Genomic DNA, 20124 nt, shown 5'->3' with positions numbered 1-20124 from the left:
CCTAATAACATATAAAGTGAAAAAATGAAATACTTCCTTTTTACAATTCAAGCCAGAAAGTTTATCAAAAACATGAAGTATACAAGGGAATCACGCAGAAGACTGGAGTCTGAAAGGTGTCTTCACAACTGTTTTAAGCTCCAATTCACCCAAAAATAGGCACATGATACTGTGATATGCATGATATGCACCAAGTAGACTGAAATGACAACTATTTTAAGTATGAATTAAGAGGCAGTACTCATACAACTGTCCCTAAATGTCAGAACACAAGATGCAGAAACTGCTGAGCTGTAGAAAGCTCTTTTGCAGTACCTTTGTGCTCTGATGGTTTTCTTACAGTGTCACTGACATGAGGCAAACCAATGCACTTGAGAAGAAACAAAACTTTACATCATAGCACAAATGCTTGCATATAAAAATTTATTGTCTTTTTTTTAAAACATGAACTTGATATACATACAAGCTGGACAGCTAATTTATTTATTGTTTGAGCAGAGCTTTCTAGAAAACAGGTGATAGCAAGAATTAAAGGCTGTACCACATTTTTTCCCTTGTAGCAAAGTGGATTAATAGCCATGTGCATACAACAACAATAAAATCGTGTGCAATGCTCTCTACAACTTCTGTGTTTGGCAGCATACTTTCAAATGTCTTCAGCTTTCAAGCTTTGGTGAGCTCATAGGAACAGGTTAAGAGTGCACTCATACAATGCACCAGCCCTTAAGTGTAGAGTTTAAGAATCCAGGCCTGGTGCACTGTATGGATCTGTAGAAAAATACTGTCGTTTTAGTTCATCAAGTTTGTATCTACAGCTGTTATCTAGCACAAAACAGAAGTAAGAAATAGAAAATATTGTTTCCAAGAAAAGGAAAATGGGGAGGTCAACTTTTCACGAGTTTTTGCAAAGACACTGGTTTTCTGATCTGACAGCCAAAGACTGACAGCAAAACCTCCCAGTTTACTGACCACTGAACTCAAATCTGTTTGCTCCTCTAGCCCTGACTCACTCACCTATGGATGCTTTAAGATATGGAAGCACTCTGGATGGGCCTCCAGTTAAGAATGGAACTTGTCTCAAGGAAGTTCATGGGGTTATTCATACCAGACATACACATTGTGTTTAAATGTTGTGTTAAACTGAATGCTAACAACCTTCAGGAAGAGAAACTGCAACAAAAACGTTGCATCAGAAGTGAGTTTGAACTCAATGAGATGGCATTCTTCCAGTGGAGCAACTGTACACTGAAATAGGAGAGCTAATTTCTTAGATTTAAGTTTTTGACCTAGAATGCTAAACCCAGTGTGCTGTTCCTCCTGGAGAATTCTTTAGGCTACAGTGACACAACCAAAACCATAAACAGGCACATGACAGGTGAATAATATTTTCCATTTTTAAAGTGCAGATTTCCATTTACAATGTGACAACATTTCAAAGTAAACATTTCCAGACAGCAATAGCCTATTTCTTTCATATATAGAAATTATTACATTGCTTCAATGCAGTATTTTCTAATACTAAACATTCAGAGATGAAATTATACTAGCTAAATTGTGTAGAGTTATTTAAGAGAATGTTGTCTGAAATAGAGCTCTTAATTTGTTTCAATCACCAACAGAGGTGCTTCATTTGAAAAAACACCAGAACCACAACCACTGGTCTGTAAACCATTACCTTAGAGTGCAAATAAGATAACCACTTCACTTTAGAATCTCTGACATTAAAAGAGCAGAATATAAAATTTCAGAGTGAGAGAACATTTTATCAAAAAATGTAATTTTTAAACTGAAATGCACGCTTTAGAAACCCATTGTCTCCAAAAGATGCATAACTCCTAAAACTAAAGTGTTAATGGCTGTTTACTTCGAAAGAAGACCTCAGATATTTTATTTTCACTTTTTGCCCAATGTTTCCACGTTGCTTCTAATCAATTTTAGGGAGAAAATTGCATACCAAGTGTCAAACCCGACAAATCCTGTCATTAGACAGCATTTAAGGTTTCCTCAACTGCAAGGACGCTCTCTTCACCAGCTTCTCCTGTTTTCGTGTTGCCAAGGCTTCTTGAATGGCACAACAAACCCTCTGCAAAACAACACAGTGAAAGCAAACAACAATTAAAGCAGGTAGCACTTTTCTTCCATAAGATGCTACTAAAACAACATTCAACAAACATGTAAAAGCACACACACAGGTTTAATTTAGGTACTCAGCTCCTGATTCATATGCACAATATTCAAGTGATGAACAGAAATCCATGAAAGGTAAATGGGTAGTGTTGCAGTTGGGAGCAGAAAAATCTATTTTTAATGTATAGATACCAGCATAAACATTAGCAAAGCAAAGTGCAGTTAGGAAATAATACCAAAAAAGGCAATTAAACACCAGGAAGTCTCCTTCTAGTGTGACCTGTGTTGTGCAATGCTCCAGCTTTGGCCATGCCACTAAGATACAGAGAAACTAAAAGGATTTCAATTACTTTAATGCCAAGTGTGATTTGGACAACACGCTGTAAGAGAAAGCTGAAGGAACATTTTTAGACAAGACAGAGTGAAGAACTAAGATAGACTCTTCCAGTATATAAAGTGCCTCAAAATTATAGCAATTTTTTTCCTCCCTAGTCTAACCCATTATTTTAGGAGGCTCAATCAATTTAATAGCGGCAATTTGGCCCGGATTCTGATTCCATCTGCTGACTTGCCATTTACTGCAGCTACAATTTCAAGCATGCTTCCAAGACACTGTGGACCTAATTGATTTCACATTTGGTATCAGGGAGAACACCTCCTCTCCCATCACCTGATACAACACTATAGTCACACACATGGTTTCCAAGGTAAATTTTTTATTCTTGAAGTACCCTGGAATCCACCCAAATTGATGGATTACCTAAGGCAATTTACCCACAAGATCCAACAAAGAACGAAGGCTCAGAAAATATTCCAGCCTCCCTAGCAGCAATAGGAACAAACATTCAGAGATAAATGGTAGAAAAAACATGTGTGGGGACAGAGGAGGGAGGAATCTAAATAAGCCTGTGCATACAAGGTCCACTTGTACTGACTTAGGTGATCTTGAAATAATGAGGAGGTATGTGGAATCCTACGGACTACAGGGAATTTAATACAACCTAGTACTCTAGATATTGGAATTATTTTTCCTTTAATGAGCTTTAACATACAAACCCTATGTAACTTCATTCAACATTAAATTATTATTGCATAAACTCTCTTGAATGTTTTGGACTGTGTGGTCTCATCATACTCTTGGTAAAACACATTTTTCAACACAAAACTATGGTAAATGGTCCTCAGGCACAGCAGCCTATTCTCTAACAAGTCTCTGGACATTAACATCTTTTTACATGCTGAGTTTCAACAACTGTTAACAATATAATAAGAAAAGAAGATTAAATTAAAAAAAAATACACACCCTTGCTGTAGCTTCATCCCAAAGCTGAACAGTCTTTACACATTCATGACCTGTACTGTCCTTTCTTTGGAACATCTTTTGATCCTGCTGCAGAGGGGAACAAAAATGTGCTTCAGATGACTCACAAAACAAGAATGCAGAATCTCATACATAAATGGTTTGAATGCCAACTTCAGGCGAGATTTCAACATGGTCTCTGTCCAACCCCACTGTCATACTTGTCCAACCCCACTGTCATACTTCCAAGAAGCTTTCAGTAAATCCTGTCACATAGTCCCTTAGTTAGCAGTAAGAACCATCAACAAGTGAAAAGCACGTATGGACCTCTAGTGAGAATTAAATAGAAGAAAATTTACATGCTATTCTTACCCAAACGGTAATTTTTAAAATATTTGCTTCATAGGAGGGATAACGTGTGAATTCTTCAAATAAGTAGTCCCACTCTGTTGTTAAATGGCCTATGATTTCCACTTCTTTCACATATATCACTCTCCTGTTCAAGGAAAAAAAAAGTTAATACTCAGTTTCTCCCTGGGACTGGCTTACTTCAGAAAAACTAAACAAAATGAGAGCATTTGTTTAAGAAGGCATTTTCTATGTGGATTACAAGTATCCACTCAGCCACAGTGGACCCACATTTCCTTAATGCATTCTGAGACAATCACTTGGTCTTCAAAAGCCATAGATGATCTAAGACATCACACAGTATGAGCAGGCCAAGGACTGGGCTAAGGAGAGAAATGCACATTTAGCTAAGGCTGCAAACAACTAAATTGCCCAATTATCATTCATGGCCTTGAAATCTTGTCTGTCTGCAGCCTGAATTCTGAGCTGGGCTGGTCATTATTTAAAAAACCACACTGGGCAAGCTCCATGGTCTTATTATGGATGAGCTTCTCTCATACATTCAGGCAAGGTGCAAACTGGTGACCTGTGGGATGTGGAGATCATAATCCTTTTCATTATCTAAACATATTTAGAAAATTTTGAGTCCTCTGACTCAGGACTGCCAACATCTTGGATTCTAAAACTTGTCAGATGAGTTAAATAATAATTTTCATGCTGGTAGACTTATGACTTCATTTAGAATATTCTTTAATTAACAAGATTATAAACATGTATTATCAAACTGTTAGCTTGACTGCTAACACTTATAACAAGCGAATCTGAAAAATCAAAAATTAAGAGAAAAGAAAAAGATATTGCCCTCCACTGTGATGAAAGGGTCTCAGATCTCAGAGTAAACCATCTTCCCAAATTAGTATCCAGCTCTAACATCACAACTAAATCACATTTTCCATTAAGGAAACAAAATAAAATATTTTTAAAAACCCAAAAGAAGTAAAGAGAGAAGGAAAATAGATAGGCAGGGAATAGCAATCAGTTTAGACTTAACCAGATGTCTAATCCCCAAGTTGAAATCATGTCAAGCCCTTAGAAAGCATTCAAAATTCAATACCTGTTGGTAACAATAAGATTTGCTCTTCTGCCTCTTGGAATTGCACAGTGGTATCGATAAACTTCTTTTTCCAACTTCCTGATGTGCAACTTCTGAAACAGAAAATAATTCTGGGGCTGTACAGAAACAAACAAACAAAAAACCCAAACCAACACCAAAAAAAATCAAATTGAAGAAAACCAAAACACAAAATACCAAAAACCACAAATCCAGTTGGTGTCTTGATTTCAAAAGCCTTCTGAAAAGTTACCTCAGTGTTAGGTCTTTAAAGGGAGGCTCTCACAGTGCTCTCAGTCCTGAAGCTGAGTCACTGAGAAGTCTGATCCATTCCACTCAAAGGTAGAACACTGACACTGCTGTACCAGACTATTTCTTCAGCTTTGATTTCCTTTTTGTACTATCAATTGTTTAATAATGTTCATTCTGCTACAGCCCATGCTGCAGGCTTCATTCAAGAGTGAAAACCCTGCAAAGGTCATGCATTTTTATAAGGCACATGACTCAGACCCTCAGAAAGAAACTATCAAGATACAAATTCTCAATGCACCTCAAAATCAGGCTTCTGAACTGAGCAGATATGACTATTCAATACCCAAAATACAAAGGTGTATGAAAGAGCAGATTAAATTGCTCATCACATTTTGATTTGGCAACCACAACTCAAGTGACAACCTACAAATACAGAAAAAGTTTTGAAATAAAGTACTGAAGTGCTCCTAGGACTTTTTTGTAATTATTCATTGAATTTTTTTTCAGATTTCCCATTCTGTACATACTCTTTGACTAAAGTATAATGTTTCCCAGACCATGTCACCAGGATTACAATATTCCATCAACAGCACAGACCAGCACAGAAGACAGGCTCACAGTCACCCCAACATCAAGCTCCCAGTAACACTGGATTAAAGACAGCAAGACTCACAGAGTGATACCTGAACACATTTGTGGGAAAGGAATTCACATCAAAACATCATGCAGAAAAAGATAAAAGTATGAAATTAATAACATGCTCCCAGTGGGAACCCAGCCTCAAAGTGAGTATGAGAATAAATCTGTGTCAACTACTGGTTGTCCTAATATGCAAAAAGTCTTTAAAAAAAGACACAAATAGTGTTTAATTAGCAAAAATTAAAGTCAATGCATATAAGCTTAGTACTCTCCAAGTCAATACAAGCACCTTTTTTATGTTACACTCTGTTTTAAGGGAAAATGGGCAGCTCCTGTGTAGAAACATGGGGAAACATAAGGAAGAATGCCTGGATGCAGAATGCACACTCTTCAGACCAACGTTTAGCAAATGGGTGCCCCCAAATTGGTTTGATATTCTTCAGAGCAAAGCAGGATGACTTTCAGTTCATTTTACAGCTGTTGCTGTGGAATTCAGCCTCTATAACAGTAAATTCCTCAAGTTTCTGACAAACTAGTAACAACAACCTAAAGAGGAAGGACCAAGAATTCAGTAGGTTTTTAGTTAATTCTTGTAAATAGCCATTTCTTTTTTACTTCCTCAGATGGACCCAAAAACCAATGAGATGACAATAGAGGCTGCACTTGACTCCACAGTTGTCTGTGATTAATAGGTTTAATTCTATGTAGTTTAAGTAAACAAAATGGAAAGATCAGCTTACATAAGAATCAATTAAAAGAAGGGTTGACTTTTTTTATATTTGCATTTTATTTTCATATATTCAAAAGTTCAACAAATATCTTAAAGCATCATCATACATCATAACTGACTCCCAAAAAATCCTTTAATCTCAAAAGTGGATGTATATTCAAGAGCTGAAATCAACAGCATAATGTTTTCCTGGTCTTGCTCTAGTGATGCTATGTTTTGAAATACATTTTAATCCAGCATTTTTCAGTAAGTAAAACCATAGGGTCAACCAACATCTTCTATAAAAAATATCCCTTTCTGACCATCTCAAAAATTTCTGAAACTGTACAATGTACATGAAAGGAAAAAAAGATGCCAGAAAGACTGCTTATCTCAAAGCCTCTTCAAAACATTAGAAGAAACAAGGCAGCATATGACTAAAATGAAAATATGAAAATATGAACTCACATTTTATACCTGTATCTTAGCTGTTTCAAAAACAAGTAAAAAAATTGAAGAAATAGAAAACCCACCACCATGTAAAGACTGCAATTCAAAGGCTGCAATCCATATTCTGAATCCTTTTGTTGAATATGAAGAAATTAGGCATGCCACATATTTAAACAGATTTATTCATAAGCATGTTTCTCTATTCAAACTCAAAGCTTTGGAGAGAAAGCCTGTTTCTCATAACTTCAGAAACAATCCCAATAGTATTTTTAGATTTTACATGCAATATGTTACCAAAGCAAGAGTTCCCACTGAGGCCTGTGCCTAAAAGATGCAGTATTTGTGAGCTATTCTCAATACACCTGATGGATGCCAGCACAATGGTGGTGGCATTATGTAAAAAGGAGGTTGCACTTGATGTAAATTATTCCATGATCTGCACACTCTTAAAATTTAGACATCTTAATCAAAAGCTGTATTTTTATGAGCATACTACAGCACTTTGAAGAAGTTAACTCATTCTTATTTTACATGGAAATGAAAGAACCAATGCAAATTTACACAGCAGAACAGTGAGTCAAGCAGAAATAGAATCTGCAGTTTCCAGCATAGTCTATGCTCTGCCACACAACACTGTCTCACCACCCTGCCTCAATTATTCATGAGGTGTTCTGCATTCTTTATAAAGCTCCATGCTTTAACTGGGAAATGAAACAAAGTAATGCCACAGGCATTGAATAATGTATGAGTGACATCATGGCAGCCCTGAGGAGCTGGGCCAGCAGCAGCCCCCGCCGGGCACAGCCCTGCCAGCACAGGCACAGCCCCACCACACCAAAGGCTCCCAAGCACCTGCTCCAGCAAAGCTCAGCTCCAACACTCCTCAGACCATAATTAAAACTGTTAAGAATTGATTTTTTGGAAAACAATTCTCCTAGAGCTGCCCTTTGAGTTCTGCAGGCACGCCGTGCATTTAAGAGTAACCAAAGCCATCGTGTGCTGCCCAGCCTGGCCCATGAGCTGAGCTACAGCCTGCACATGGCACATCCCACCCCCAGCTTTGGGACTGACTGAGCACATCCCTACACAGCCCACAGGGATCACACCCTGCACTTCTGGGACAAGGAACTGCAGAAACAAGTTTACACAACTCAACTGATCTACTCCACCTGGCTGTGGTCCTCAGTTTGCACCAAAACCCCCACTTTCCTGTGGAATAAGCACCTTTTCTTTTAAAACCTACATGTTTACTTCTCTAAGTCAAGCTCTAATGCCTACATTTCACACAAAAGTAATTAAGTAAAACATTTTTCCATCCAATCACTGGATGGTATTGAGGCATCTGATCCTTAAGGTAACCTTACAAGGTTTCCACTCCATGAGCCTATATTTATTTTAAAGGAACATATGCTTTAAATGTAGTTAAAGTAGGTGAGAAGGTGTGGGTCCTGGTTGAGCTACTTGTACTACAGGATCAAAACTGGATCCTAAAATAAGCAGCACTTGTACCTACTGTGATTACATTTGTAAATGCATGTAGGACTGACTTTCTGACTCATTTTTTTTCATTAAATATTGAATTTCATGTAAAGACACTGTCCTGTCTTGCTTTACATTGCTTGCTAACTTACACTAGAAAACAAAGCCTTCCCAACACTGACCTCTAGCATGAAAATCAAGAACAGTTAATTCAACCTCTCCTGTATTCCATTAAGTGACTTGTTGAAAGAAACCAACTGTATTTAGTGAACTGTACAGAGGATCTATTCCTGGTTTGTATCCCGTTCCAATCTACACCTCTTAAGAAAAATACAAATACCAGATGTGGAGGAACTGCATAATATCAAATTTTCTGTGTTGATTGTGCCACCTTTTCCTTTTTGCTAGAGGTAAAATCATAGTAAAAAAAAAAAATCCAAAAAACTCAAGAAGAAAAAATTTGGCCTGCTTAGTATATCTCAATTTTATTTAATCCTTAAAAAAATCACTAAATATTGTTTTGAATAATTTTAAATTGACCATCACATTCTAAAAGGCATTACCAGCAAAGATGCTTCTGTTCAACATTTTTCCCCATATAATAGGCAAAAAAATTTGCTCTGACAACAGCTTGTTAAGCTTAGCTTGCTAATTTCTAAGATGCTGTATTAGTAATGAGATTTATGGCATTGCTTAGTATAGAAATACATATATACTTATTTATATATGTGTGCGTGAGTGTAAATTCCTGCTAACTGAAGGTTAACTGTTTCAGTTATAAGCTGAAAGTTTATACTTATTTTTGATGTTGAAGAGTAAAGCCCCTGAAGATTCTGTGAGTAAAAGCCAGAGTCAACTAAGCTAGCTGTATGTTTAACTGAGGAAATTCATAAAGAACCAGCAGCAGTAACTTGAAGGCATAGTGGGTCAGCAGATGTGTAGCTGTCAGGGCTATGGCACAGCACAGAAACCACAACAGGTTTTCTCAGCATTTCTATGAAAATTTGAAATTACAAGCATTTTCCCAGAAGCAAAGTCTATTCTCTATCACTATTTTAAATTTTGCTTAAGATTTCCTCTGCCCCTCTGTCCACAGCCCTACCTCTAGGAGAGCACCAATAAATAAATGAACTCTGGATTTAACCTACTGTGATTCTTTTTTCCAAGTGCCTTCTTGTTGTTGCCATTCATAAGGATCTAAGCATCAGAAAAATAAATATGCAGGAAACTAACCCTCCCTATCTCTCCCATCTGACTCATCTAATCTTACTGAAGATGGTTAGTCATGTTTGTTTTCTGAGCCTGGACAACATGAAACACCACTTTATTCAACCGCTACACAGAAAAGATTGAGAAGGGGAGAGGACATGGTAAATGCAATCATGCCCTTTATCTAAATACTTAAGGCAGATGAAAAACCATGAGAGAAACAGACAAGAAATATGGAAAATGTTTACTCCATTATTCCAGTTCTTGCTGCATGCCAGGAGAGAAGGAGAAAGAAAAGAAATGTTAGAAATAGAACAGGGTATAAGGATTAAAACACCACGTACAAGCAAATAGCAAATATCCAAGTCTTGGTCTTAAAATGTTAATGTAGACAGTTATTTTACTCCAACTTTTTATCAACAGAATAAGCATTCAGAAGTAAGTATTAAGAACACAAAGTCTAAAATACAAATTAATCAGATTCTGACTATCAAGAACTTGAAAACTCATGTTGTTCATCTTCCATATGTTAGGCACATCCACATGAGAAAGCAGGCTAAATGTCCACACAGTGCCTGTAGCTATGACAGATTGCTATTATGAACAACAGAAGGAAAAACCAAACAGCAGTATTATGAAAATACATGCAGGTTTTTTTAATTGCTGATACAACCAAACAATTCAAGGTCTATTGCTTAGTTGCTTAGTCTGTAAACCAACCTTAGCTTTGTTATAAAAACAAACATCTGGAACTACCAAAATGGGGGGATTGTCACATATTTAAATATTAATCCCTATAATTTTTAACCCTACTACCCCCTTTCAGAGTATGAGAAGTGAACATAAAATGGAGAAGATCACTGAACAGCAATGCTCCAGTTTCCATTTTGTATTCAGCTTACTCCAAGCACTGGGCCTTCCTGCTATCCAGGCATGCTTTATGAAACAGGCTGGGGCAAATTTTTACTTCAGATAATGACTGCTACAGACTGATTGCAGCTTAATCCTTTATGGAACACTAAAACTCTGTAAAGAGAATTTTAACTGTGTTTACAATGCAAAACATACCTCAAATAAATCATAGCCCTCAGCTTCCACCCTGTTGTAGGGCCGGATGATGCCATCTTCACGGATGAGGCGTGGGGGACGGAGATTTGACACTTCTTCAGTTGATTCTGCCACCCTGCCATAGACAGTGCAACATGATTCTGGTAAGCTTAATACAATCCTGAGTTTCACCAATACATCTTTAGAAGTCAGTCTTTCACTTGCCACACATCCCACTTACACATCCTGTGTACTCTGCAGATGTAAATAGTAAAGACACACTGCTAGTAAGAAATCAAAAGTAGCACTAGTCAATTAAACAGCTACAGAAAAAGCTGGAAAAGTTTATTCCCAAATGCAGATTAGTTACTAAGGGTTCTCATGTTTATTAAGACACTATCCAAAGGTACCACTAAAACACAAGGAGGCCCTGATGGGCACTGCTAACCAAATTTCAGACTGGGAAGTTTTACTCTGAAAATTTCAGTGGTCTGTTTTTCACAGTAAATTTAACAGACATTTCTCCTCAGTGGAAGAAGCAAAATGAAAAAGTGGATTAGTTATTGTCTACCTGAACAACCACACTGCAGCATCTTCTCTGAAGCAGCAATTTCCTCATCATCATAAAATACATTTATTACAGGCTACTGGACATTCCTCAACCTCACATATCATCCTGCTTTTTGTATTTAACAGATAGTTGTGGGGCACTACTGGAGCACTTTACCACCTGGTATCCAGCATAGGGGGAGTACTTGAGGACTTGCTCTTGCACAGTACCTTTGAATTCCCTGGAAGGTACTGCTTGCCATATCCACAATGCCTCCCGTGGGGCGGGCTACAACTCCTACAAGCCCTTTCCCAATTCCTTTAAAGAATCCAGCTGCACCTTCTTTTTTAGCCCCTTGAAAAGAATAGAAACAGAAAAATAAATGTTTCCATGATCTACTTAACCACAGAATTAAAGCATTATTGCTACAGGGGAACTGTTTTGTGTTGGAAACAGCTCACAGCCAGTGATTGCAGAGAGTCCCATAGTACAAAGAGCTGTCTGTGCAAAGTCACCCACTGCTTCCTGGTCTGCCCAGACACATCACTGTTCACTTAATACCCTACCAGCCTCTGAAGGGCCCAGAACTGACATGTTATCAAGATTCTCCTTCTCACACTTTCAGTCTGGACTATAAGCCAATAGATGAGTTTTTTATAGGTTGACAGTAATAACAAAATATTCTGAAGACACTAAGATGAACAAGTATGACAGAAGTTAACTATTTCTATCTCAAAATTACATAGTTCTGGTGATATATAAACTATGGGAGAACCAAAGCAGGTGTGGTCACCCATCCAAGAGACAAGAACTACATACACAAAAGTTATAAAATACCACACAGTTACAACTGACTCCCAACATTTAAATCACTGCCACTTGAACACTAATAAGAGGCATTTTAGCCTGGATATTTTCCATCATCTATAATTTTCATGAAATACTGACTTCAGGCATAAAACCAAATTTGCTTTCTAAGATTTCTCTGATCTCTGGAGTCCCAAAAAACTTTTTCAGCTGGTGATTTTTACTTCATTATTTTTACTATCTTTATTCCAGCTTCAGACAATGAATTGGGTGCTACAGCAGGCCTAACAAAACACATCACAGAGATGACCCATTATTAACTCATACAAAGGTTTAAAAGGTGGTAAAGCCAACAACAGATAAAAAGATATTTGAGGAAATCATTGTGTAAATTCATATTTGAATAAGAAATATAAAAATCTTGCTATGCCTTATCATCACCATACTTGGTTTGCTATTTCTTAACATTACAAAATAAACAGTCAAGTACTGAGAAACCACTTAAGCACTGCAATGCAGCATTCGTGCTTACCTTCTACTGGTTTAGTGATGATGCCTGTCACACCTCCAACAACACCCTAAAACAAAGATAATTAAGTTTCCAATGAGAAACTCAAATGCTGTCAGTCCAACTGGGCAGCCTGTTGTCACACATCCTTATTTTAATACTTTATAATGTAAAGTTCAGTATCAGAAACACTGTTTGGCTGGGGGTTTTGGCTTTGTTTTTTCTCTTTTTATTTTTAAAAAAACTATAACTGAGGCAAAGACTTGAATAACAGAATTGACTGCAAGATCAAGTTAGGGCCTGCCACAGTATATAGCACAGCTGAGATGGCCACAATACACAGAGTATCATCAAACAATTTCAGAAAGCTTCACCCCAAACAGAGTAACAACATACCACTTCAGAAGGTTGAAAACATCTGATCCTCTTGTTCTTTATATCTTTTACCCCTCTTATGTTCATACATTGCACCAGTGTGCCCTCTGCTCCCTTTTGTCGTTGGTCAGTGCCCCTGGGCACTCCATGGCTCATTGCTGGCAGTGCTGCTCACCTGCTGCTCACAGCTGTGCACATTCCCAATTACCACAAACTGTGTACCTACAAGGCCCCAGTTACCTTCATTACCTGACACATTTGTTGAATATTAGTTACTATTAATTACAATACACAGGAGAAATTGGTGTTATTTCCTGTTCAAGATCCTAATTTCAGTTTCTCAGGTTACCAGAAACATGACCTCAAACACTAGAGCTGATGCACTACACTGAGTCTCCCATAAACCCATTGCCTGTTTGTCTCTTCTTTTTAGTTAATGAACCAACAAAAAAAGACATCAAACTTCCTGCAGGTGATTTCCAAGCAAGTTGGCAGATGAAACAGTCATCTCCAAACCCCTACCCGTAACAGGCCTTTTCCTCCTTTGGCCAGGCTCTCCCCGAAATCTTTTGGCTGCCGACCCATCTCCTCTCTCCTTTTCTGCTGAAATTCTTCATCCAGAGTAATGGCAGCCAAGCCTTTGCCAACAGTACCAGTGATCCTGGACACCATCCCTGCTGCCCCACCTGAAGGAACAGGGCACAAAGCAGAAGTTACTGTGCTTTCACAGTTTAACAGCAGACAACACACAAGAAGCCAACAAGTTCATAGCAATTTCCCTTCATATTCAGTTTAGATATGATGAATTCACACAGAGCCATGTTATCCATGAGAAGAATCCAGAATCTGGTCTGATATCCATACATACAGCAACAGGGAACACTTACAGCATTTCACTACGTGTTACATAGCATAATGGATGAAATAGTGTTTTCTCTAATTACTGTCAAGATACAGCTAAATAAAAATCTAAAGTAATTGTAACAGAACACTTCTCAGGCTTCCCCAGACATTTCAGGACTATTAAAATTATGCTTCTTATTTATCCAGAGCATGTTACTAATTTAATTATATATGCAATGTTTCTCACATTGGTTGCTTAGTCTACAAACAGATATTTAGATGGTCTCAGGTAAATTATGTGTGAATGACCTGTACCACAAACACTGGCAACAGTATGACAACCTCAAATACTCACTAGAAAAATACTGTGGGAATTCACCAAAAAAGAACACTATGACACATACCCACTGTGTGCCCAAGAAGACTTCTAACACCAATTACAAAGCCTTCAGCAAATTCTTCAGGTCCTTGAACAGCACCCTAAAAATGAAATTTATTAGGAATAGGAGAAAACTACACAATGATGCATCTGTTTCAAGAAAAACTAGCAATTCCTTTACATTGATGCAAGTAAGGCCATCTGAATAGGTTATTTCTTTGAAATTCACATTAAAAAATGACTACTGCCTGCCTGTTCAGGGTGTGGAGTACAGTGACAACAAACTATAACCCTATCAGTACATTCAATCAGCCTTTTATAAATACACAGTTAAAGAATCAGGAACTCATACCTGGAATGGCTCATAGAAAAAAGCTTCAACTCCCTCAGACAGCCCTCTGATCAAACCAAATGGATTTCCAAGAACATCTAATCCAAGTACAAGAACATACATCTGTTTCAGGAACTAAATGATGAGAGGGAAGAAAAAAGGCAAACAACAAAAGCAGTGTTATGAGCTGTTGTCACACACATCAGAACCTCAGCCTGGTTCATTGTTTAATTTACTACCCAAGTAAGCTATTGAGTACCCAACTAAGTATTTGGTGAAGAAAAACAAAATCTTTAAGACACATACTCAAAATTGTACACAAAGGCTTGACTAAATAAGCTTACTTGTTCACTGTAATGCCTAATAACTCTCATCCTCAGTTGATCTCTCTTGTAAAACTGGTATTTAATTTCAAAGAAAGCAAGTCTGAAAGACAAGTAATCATACATTAGTTAAAGATACCCTTCCTCTTTCAAATACTTCTCTGCTTTCCTTCAGAAAATCCTGAAGACTATTGCCTTAAGAAGGATCCCAAACCCCTTCTTCTCTCCATTCCCCCCTTTCCCCTAAGGCTGTATAAACTTACACTAGAGTCAGTCAGCAAGGTTTACCATGGATTCAATTATTAAGTGTACAGCAGTCAAAGTATTAAACAAAAAAACCCAAACAATCCCAACCAACTGAATTTGCTTACTTGAAAATAACATCATCCACATCTGTTAGAGTAGCTCCAATACTTTTCAACAGCAAATTCAGAGAGTGGATGGCTATCATTTCTTCCCCTTTATCTGATGCTTCTCCACCAGAAGCCAGAGACAAACTCAAATGCAACTGTCAAGGCAGAATAAATAAAACAAGACAAATCAAGACCCAAGAAAAGCCAAACCAGAGCAGGCAGGTCATGTGATGCACATGTAACAAATCAGTGATGAAAGCTGAGGAAAGCTATCATTTCATCTACTGATGATTTTTCTTCCTTTGCTCCAAAGAAATCTAACTGCTTCAAGAGAGACATGAAGATAATCCCATTAAAGTGTATTTTAATACAATTTATGATACATTACTTTATTTAGCATTTTATCTGGCTTTCACCATTATTATACCCATTGATTCTCCACACTTAGTTATGGTTAAAAGTCTTTTGTACTCATGGGCAACAGAGGAAGTTTTCCAACAAAGTATTAAATTCTAGAGAATGCAAAATCCCCACTAGGGACATATTTACTGTAATTAATTAATTGGATGATTTATTAACCAATAATCTCTCTATTGCATACCTTAATTGGAGAAATATGGAAATGTTCAAAGAAGCTGAGCATTGACACATCTGTTAGGGAAGACTCCATCAGCTCAGTGTTAAGTGCATCCACATCTTGCTGAATTAATTTAGACTGGTTTCAATATTTAAAAGAGAAAAAGGAAGTTAATCTCATCCATATATGTAATACAATTAATCATATTATATCTAAATGTGTTTTCATATATCTATAAATAAACAGTAGAAAAAATAATCACAGTTAAATACAGTTAACTAACTACTTAAATATGAGAGTACTAATGAATCCAGGGATAGCAAAAAAACCCAAACAATCCATAACAGAAACAAAATTTTTGGGTATTTTTTTAATATTATATTGATATTCACTTAAATTCCTCAATCACTTATGGTTCCATTCAAGCAAAAGTCTGTTTCTCTCAAACGTTACCCTCTGTCCTTCAGCTTCTGGGTCTGTAGATGGAGTGAAAAGCTCACTAAGTGCTCCTAAAAACCCTTGATCAATTTTCAGTGCCATTTCCTGGATAAGAACCATGAAATACCTAAAATGGGAAAGAAAGTGTATACCTGTATAAATTTAACTAAAATATTACATGCTATCACAAGTAAAGTCTTGCTGTGCAATGTCACATATAAAGAATTACAATCCACACTATCAACTCTCAGTTTATAGTCAGAAGTGCTTACTGGACAGCAGTGCACAGCAAACAGACACACAACTCTGATACTGTAGTACAAGAAGGAAATAATTCTGATTACTAAAGAATTTGCATAACAGTCCCTTCACATGGTCAGTCCTTATTTTCTAAAATCAAGTTCCTTTTTGAATGATGTTTCTTTTATTGGAGACATTTAAAAACTCAATCTGAAGTCAAGAGTGGTTTGGATAGGAGAACAAACTCTAGAACAAAGCCCTCTTCTAAAATATAGCACATCTGTAAAATTAAATTACAATTCATTGTTACACTCACTTGAATTGCAGGACTTGGCTGTATTCATTGAATCTAGTGATGATGCTGATGTCAATGAAGGGTTTTGGTTCTAAAGAGAAAAAAACACTCAAAAATAAATTGCCATTCTCCTACTTTCAAGGCTGAATAAATCTGATATTACTATAGGCTTTCTCTTACCTGAATCCAAAGCAATGGACTTGGGAGGGGCTACAGGGTGAAATACAACAGGAAACATCGATCCTGGTAATTGATTATCAACCTAAAAAAATATTGCATAATTACAGGAATATTTTAGTGACATGATAATCAAAGAGTTCTCATTTCAGAAGGCTTCAGTAACTTGTTTATAAATTGTTTTCAAGAGGAATGCCCTACTTATTAGGGTGGAAGGAGGAAAAAGCAAAAGGATTACTCTGATACCACTGTGGAAATTACTCATTCAGTTATAAAAGGTCACATGGTTGCAAGCACTGCACAAGGGATGCTTAGAGAGGTTCACACCCACAAAGACTCACAAGGTCTGCAGCTCATGGCATACATTGACTGTATAGTGAAAATCACCTCCAGGCAAAAGTAAAAACAAAATGAAATATAAAAGGAAGGAGCAAACTTCCCCACCAGCGGGTCAGAAAAAGCACCAGGTTCCTCAGTGGAGGGCAGCAAATGGAGATGAAGATGGCAATGATGATGACTCAACATTATTTTCCTCTAGCACTGAACACTTCTTGCCAGTACCTGCTAATGTGCCCTAGTGGCAAATTTAGGAACACTATTAGTACTGACAGGACTATGCTGATCTGCTGCAAGTGTTGCATATTAATGCAGTGTTAATATTACACATAGATACATTACTGCATACCATTTTAAAATATTTAAATGCCTATTCTCTACTTCCTATTAGACAGGCAGTTTTTGTACTAAAGGTCTCTAAACCCCTAAATATACTCTGTAGAATAATGTTACACTTCTGTGTAAAAACTACAGTAAACAAATTTTGAAAAAGGTTGAGGTCTGTTTTAAAACACCAAAACACAGCTCTTCAGAAATAAACTCTCCATCATAGCACCCTGCTTTACATTAGCACACAGTTTTGTGGAATTCTTTCCACACTACTTCAAAATCCTGGCATAACAGTTCTGCAATACTTTTCCATCACAGCACCCCTGCTACTCTGATGTAGCGAGAAAAGCACCACATGCATAAGATCTGGAGATAGTTCTTCACATAAATGAATGAAATCAAACCCTTAATGTGCCTGTTTAGTTTCAAAAGCAGAGGAAGGCTGGTACCTGCAGCCAGTACAGCTGAGCCCGTAAGCTCCTCTGGTGAGGTGACTGCTTGAATTCAACCTGAATTCCTGACAGGAAGTTTCGGCGGATGCTGCATCTGACTGGGAGACGCATTTCCATTGGAGACTTGCTAAAATTCACCTGCAAATATAAGGAAGCAGAGCTAAGATACAGTTTAATTTGGGAAAAAATAAAATGGTACATTACTAGTTGACAGACTAGTAAATAAACCCTGTGGTTTTCCTTATTATCAGATCACAAGGCTACTGAATTTATCCACCTAATTAACTGCATGGAAAATAGGGAAAACCATCAGTTAATCTGACAAGGACATTACACTGCAGCTTTAGCTGTCCCAAGCAGGAACCTCTGTGTCATCTAAGTAGCTGTTTCTTCATGAGTTATATATTACACTGGAATAATTAAAGACATTTATATGCAGCTGACTACTTTCCCAACTGACATTTTCTCCCAGTCATGAAACTTTTAACTTAAGAGAAGCAGAAGCATAAAGCTCTCCTTTATTGAGAATAAAATGCAATGACCTACAGATAAAATATTTCATACCATGTACTATAAATGCATTACTGCAATGGTCAAAATTCAAGTATTCAAAGAGCTGAGGGTATATACATGTTTTTCAAATGAAAGGATGATACAGCAAACAAGCCTGACCCATGGTACTATAAAATGGTTGTATTGGACTTAGCCATTTGAATACACTCTTTATGCATGGAATTCAGGTATGTATAATTAATGTCTGAACAACCTCAAGTAAGTGGATTAATTTCCAGAGTCCTTGAACACTGCAGACTCCTTTACCATATCAAGTAATGGGAGCTGCACCTTATTAAGAAGCTAGAATCAAAATTTCTGCAAAGAATTTAGGGTATATACTGCAAATATAGGTTCACAATTAACATGCAGACACTGAGCAATCTTTTCTACCACACAAAAGAAAAATCCTTTGAAATTCTTACTTCATAATACAAGCCTGGCTAATACCTCAGTACTGCCTCAGTATGATCACAAGACAAAAACATTCTACTTTGTAAAATGCACACCCATTTAAATAGAAAATCTTGCCTCTTGTTTCTGTTTCTCTTCACACAGCATCTATCCCAACTTAAAAAACCACAAGTCTGTTTTAACTGTTGCACTTGTCCTGCAAGTGAAACACTGAAATGCAATACACACCTCAGTATTGCTGTCCAGTTTATGCCAACCAGGACCTTGGAAAGCACTCTTGGAGAGATACTTTTGATATGCTTGTTCCAGTAGGTTTATTTGCTTTTGATTAAATGGTTTCCACTTTTGCCTTGGTTTCCGTTCCCAAACAACATCAGAACTGCAAGACAAAGTTAACAATTTTATAGTATTTATACCCTTCTTATGCATGCAAACGATGTAAAATATCTTTTTCTAATTTCTCAGGCTCAAAAAACACTATTATGTATTTTTTTACTGTAAGCTAAAAAAAAAAAAGAGGCAGTTAAATCCTATTGGTTTTAATTCCATAATAGGAGTAAATGCAAAACTTAATTTTAATTAAAAATGTTTCACTTAACTTAACTTGAAATATACCCCCTTCAACTATTGCTAAAATTACAATACACTGCCAAATGTTGATTATTCCAAGGAATATTTACACTTCCATAGGCAGTACCTAGTAATTCCGATGTAAGAGATTTCTTTTTTATTTTCATTGTTAACTAGAGAAAGTCCAAGACTATGGATTGACAAGTTGATTTCTTGATCAGGTTGCTCCAGCTCCTCTGCTTGTCGTGCTTTAGAAACCAGTGCCACATCATCTGTGAAAAGCAGCACTCGCTGCCGTCCGTCCAGGAAAGACACCCAGTGAATTTGAGTATTTGCATTGTAAGGGAACTGGCCACAGTCATCCTGTATCAGGGGAAAAAAAGCATATTACATGAGTACATCCCTGATGTTGCTCTCTTTTTATAAGCAAGTTTACAGAGAAATTTAAACCACAACTCAGTATTTTTCCTGTTTGTTCAGTTTACTAAACTAAACTAAAACCATTAAACTTTAAACTAAAACCATTTCTAAATGTGAAAAATTGACCCAAGGAAGTGCTTATACAGTAAAGCACACTGTAACCGATTCTGTGTGAGTTCAGGT

The 20124-nt window shown here is 37.0% G+C and overlaps 1 protein-coding gene across 3 annotated transcripts in view; it reads right to left on the bottom strand.

Moving 5' to 3' along the window:
- Positions 1 to 412: 412 nt before the first annotated feature.
- The window catches only part of VPS13C (vacuolar protein sorting 13 homolog C), a 75547-nt gene continuing 55835 nt past the window's right edge, over positions 413 to 20124 (bottom strand). The window contains exons 65-83 of one of the 3 annotated variants that reach the window (XM_041418584.1): positions 19649 to 19884; positions 19180 to 19330; positions 17983 to 18123; positions 16871 to 16952; positions 16712 to 16781; positions 16171 to 16282; positions 15742 to 15855; positions 15159 to 15295; positions 14809 to 14890; positions 14486 to 14599; positions 14159 to 14234; positions 13434 to 13597; positions 12561 to 12606; positions 11452 to 11575; positions 10693 to 10807; positions 4890 to 4981; positions 3800 to 3923; positions 3431 to 3517; positions 413 to 2083 (exon numbers count right to left, since the gene is read on the bottom strand). In XM_041418584.1, coding sequence (XP_041274518.1) covers positions 1994 to 2083; positions 3431 to 3517; positions 3800 to 3923; positions 4890 to 4981; positions 10693 to 10807; positions 11452 to 11575; positions 12561 to 12606; positions 13434 to 13597; positions 14159 to 14234; positions 14486 to 14599; positions 14809 to 14890; positions 15159 to 15295; positions 15742 to 15855; positions 16171 to 16282; positions 16712 to 16781; positions 16871 to 16952; positions 17983 to 18123; positions 19180 to 19330; positions 19649 to 19884 — 2157 coding nt within the window. In that variant the 3' untranslated portion in view covers positions 413 to 1993. Of the gene's footprint in view, positions 2084 to 3430; positions 3518 to 3799; positions 3924 to 4889; positions 4982 to 5139; positions 5356 to 10692; positions 10808 to 11451; positions 11576 to 12560; positions 12607 to 13433; positions 13598 to 14158; positions 14235 to 14485; positions 14600 to 14808; positions 14891 to 15158; positions 15296 to 15741; positions 15856 to 16170; positions 16283 to 16711; positions 16782 to 16870; positions 16953 to 17982; positions 18124 to 19179; positions 19331 to 19648; positions 19885 to 20124 lie in introns of those variants that run through there. The other 2 variants (XR_005953703.1, XR_005953704.1) reach the window with 2 other exon arrangements.

The sequence above is a fragment of the Onychostruthus taczanowskii genome, unplaced genomic scaffold (genome assembly GCF_017590055.1).
Source record: "Onychostruthus taczanowskii isolate IOZ18803 unplaced genomic scaffold, ASM1759005v1 scaffold6, whole genome shotgun sequence".
NCBI classification, from domain to species: domain Eukaryota; kingdom Metazoa; phylum Chordata; class Aves; order Passeriformes; family Passeridae; genus Onychostruthus; species Onychostruthus taczanowskii.
The sequence above is the reverse complement of the archived record's forward strand: the minus strand, read 5'-3'. Positions and strand labels throughout refer to the sequence as shown.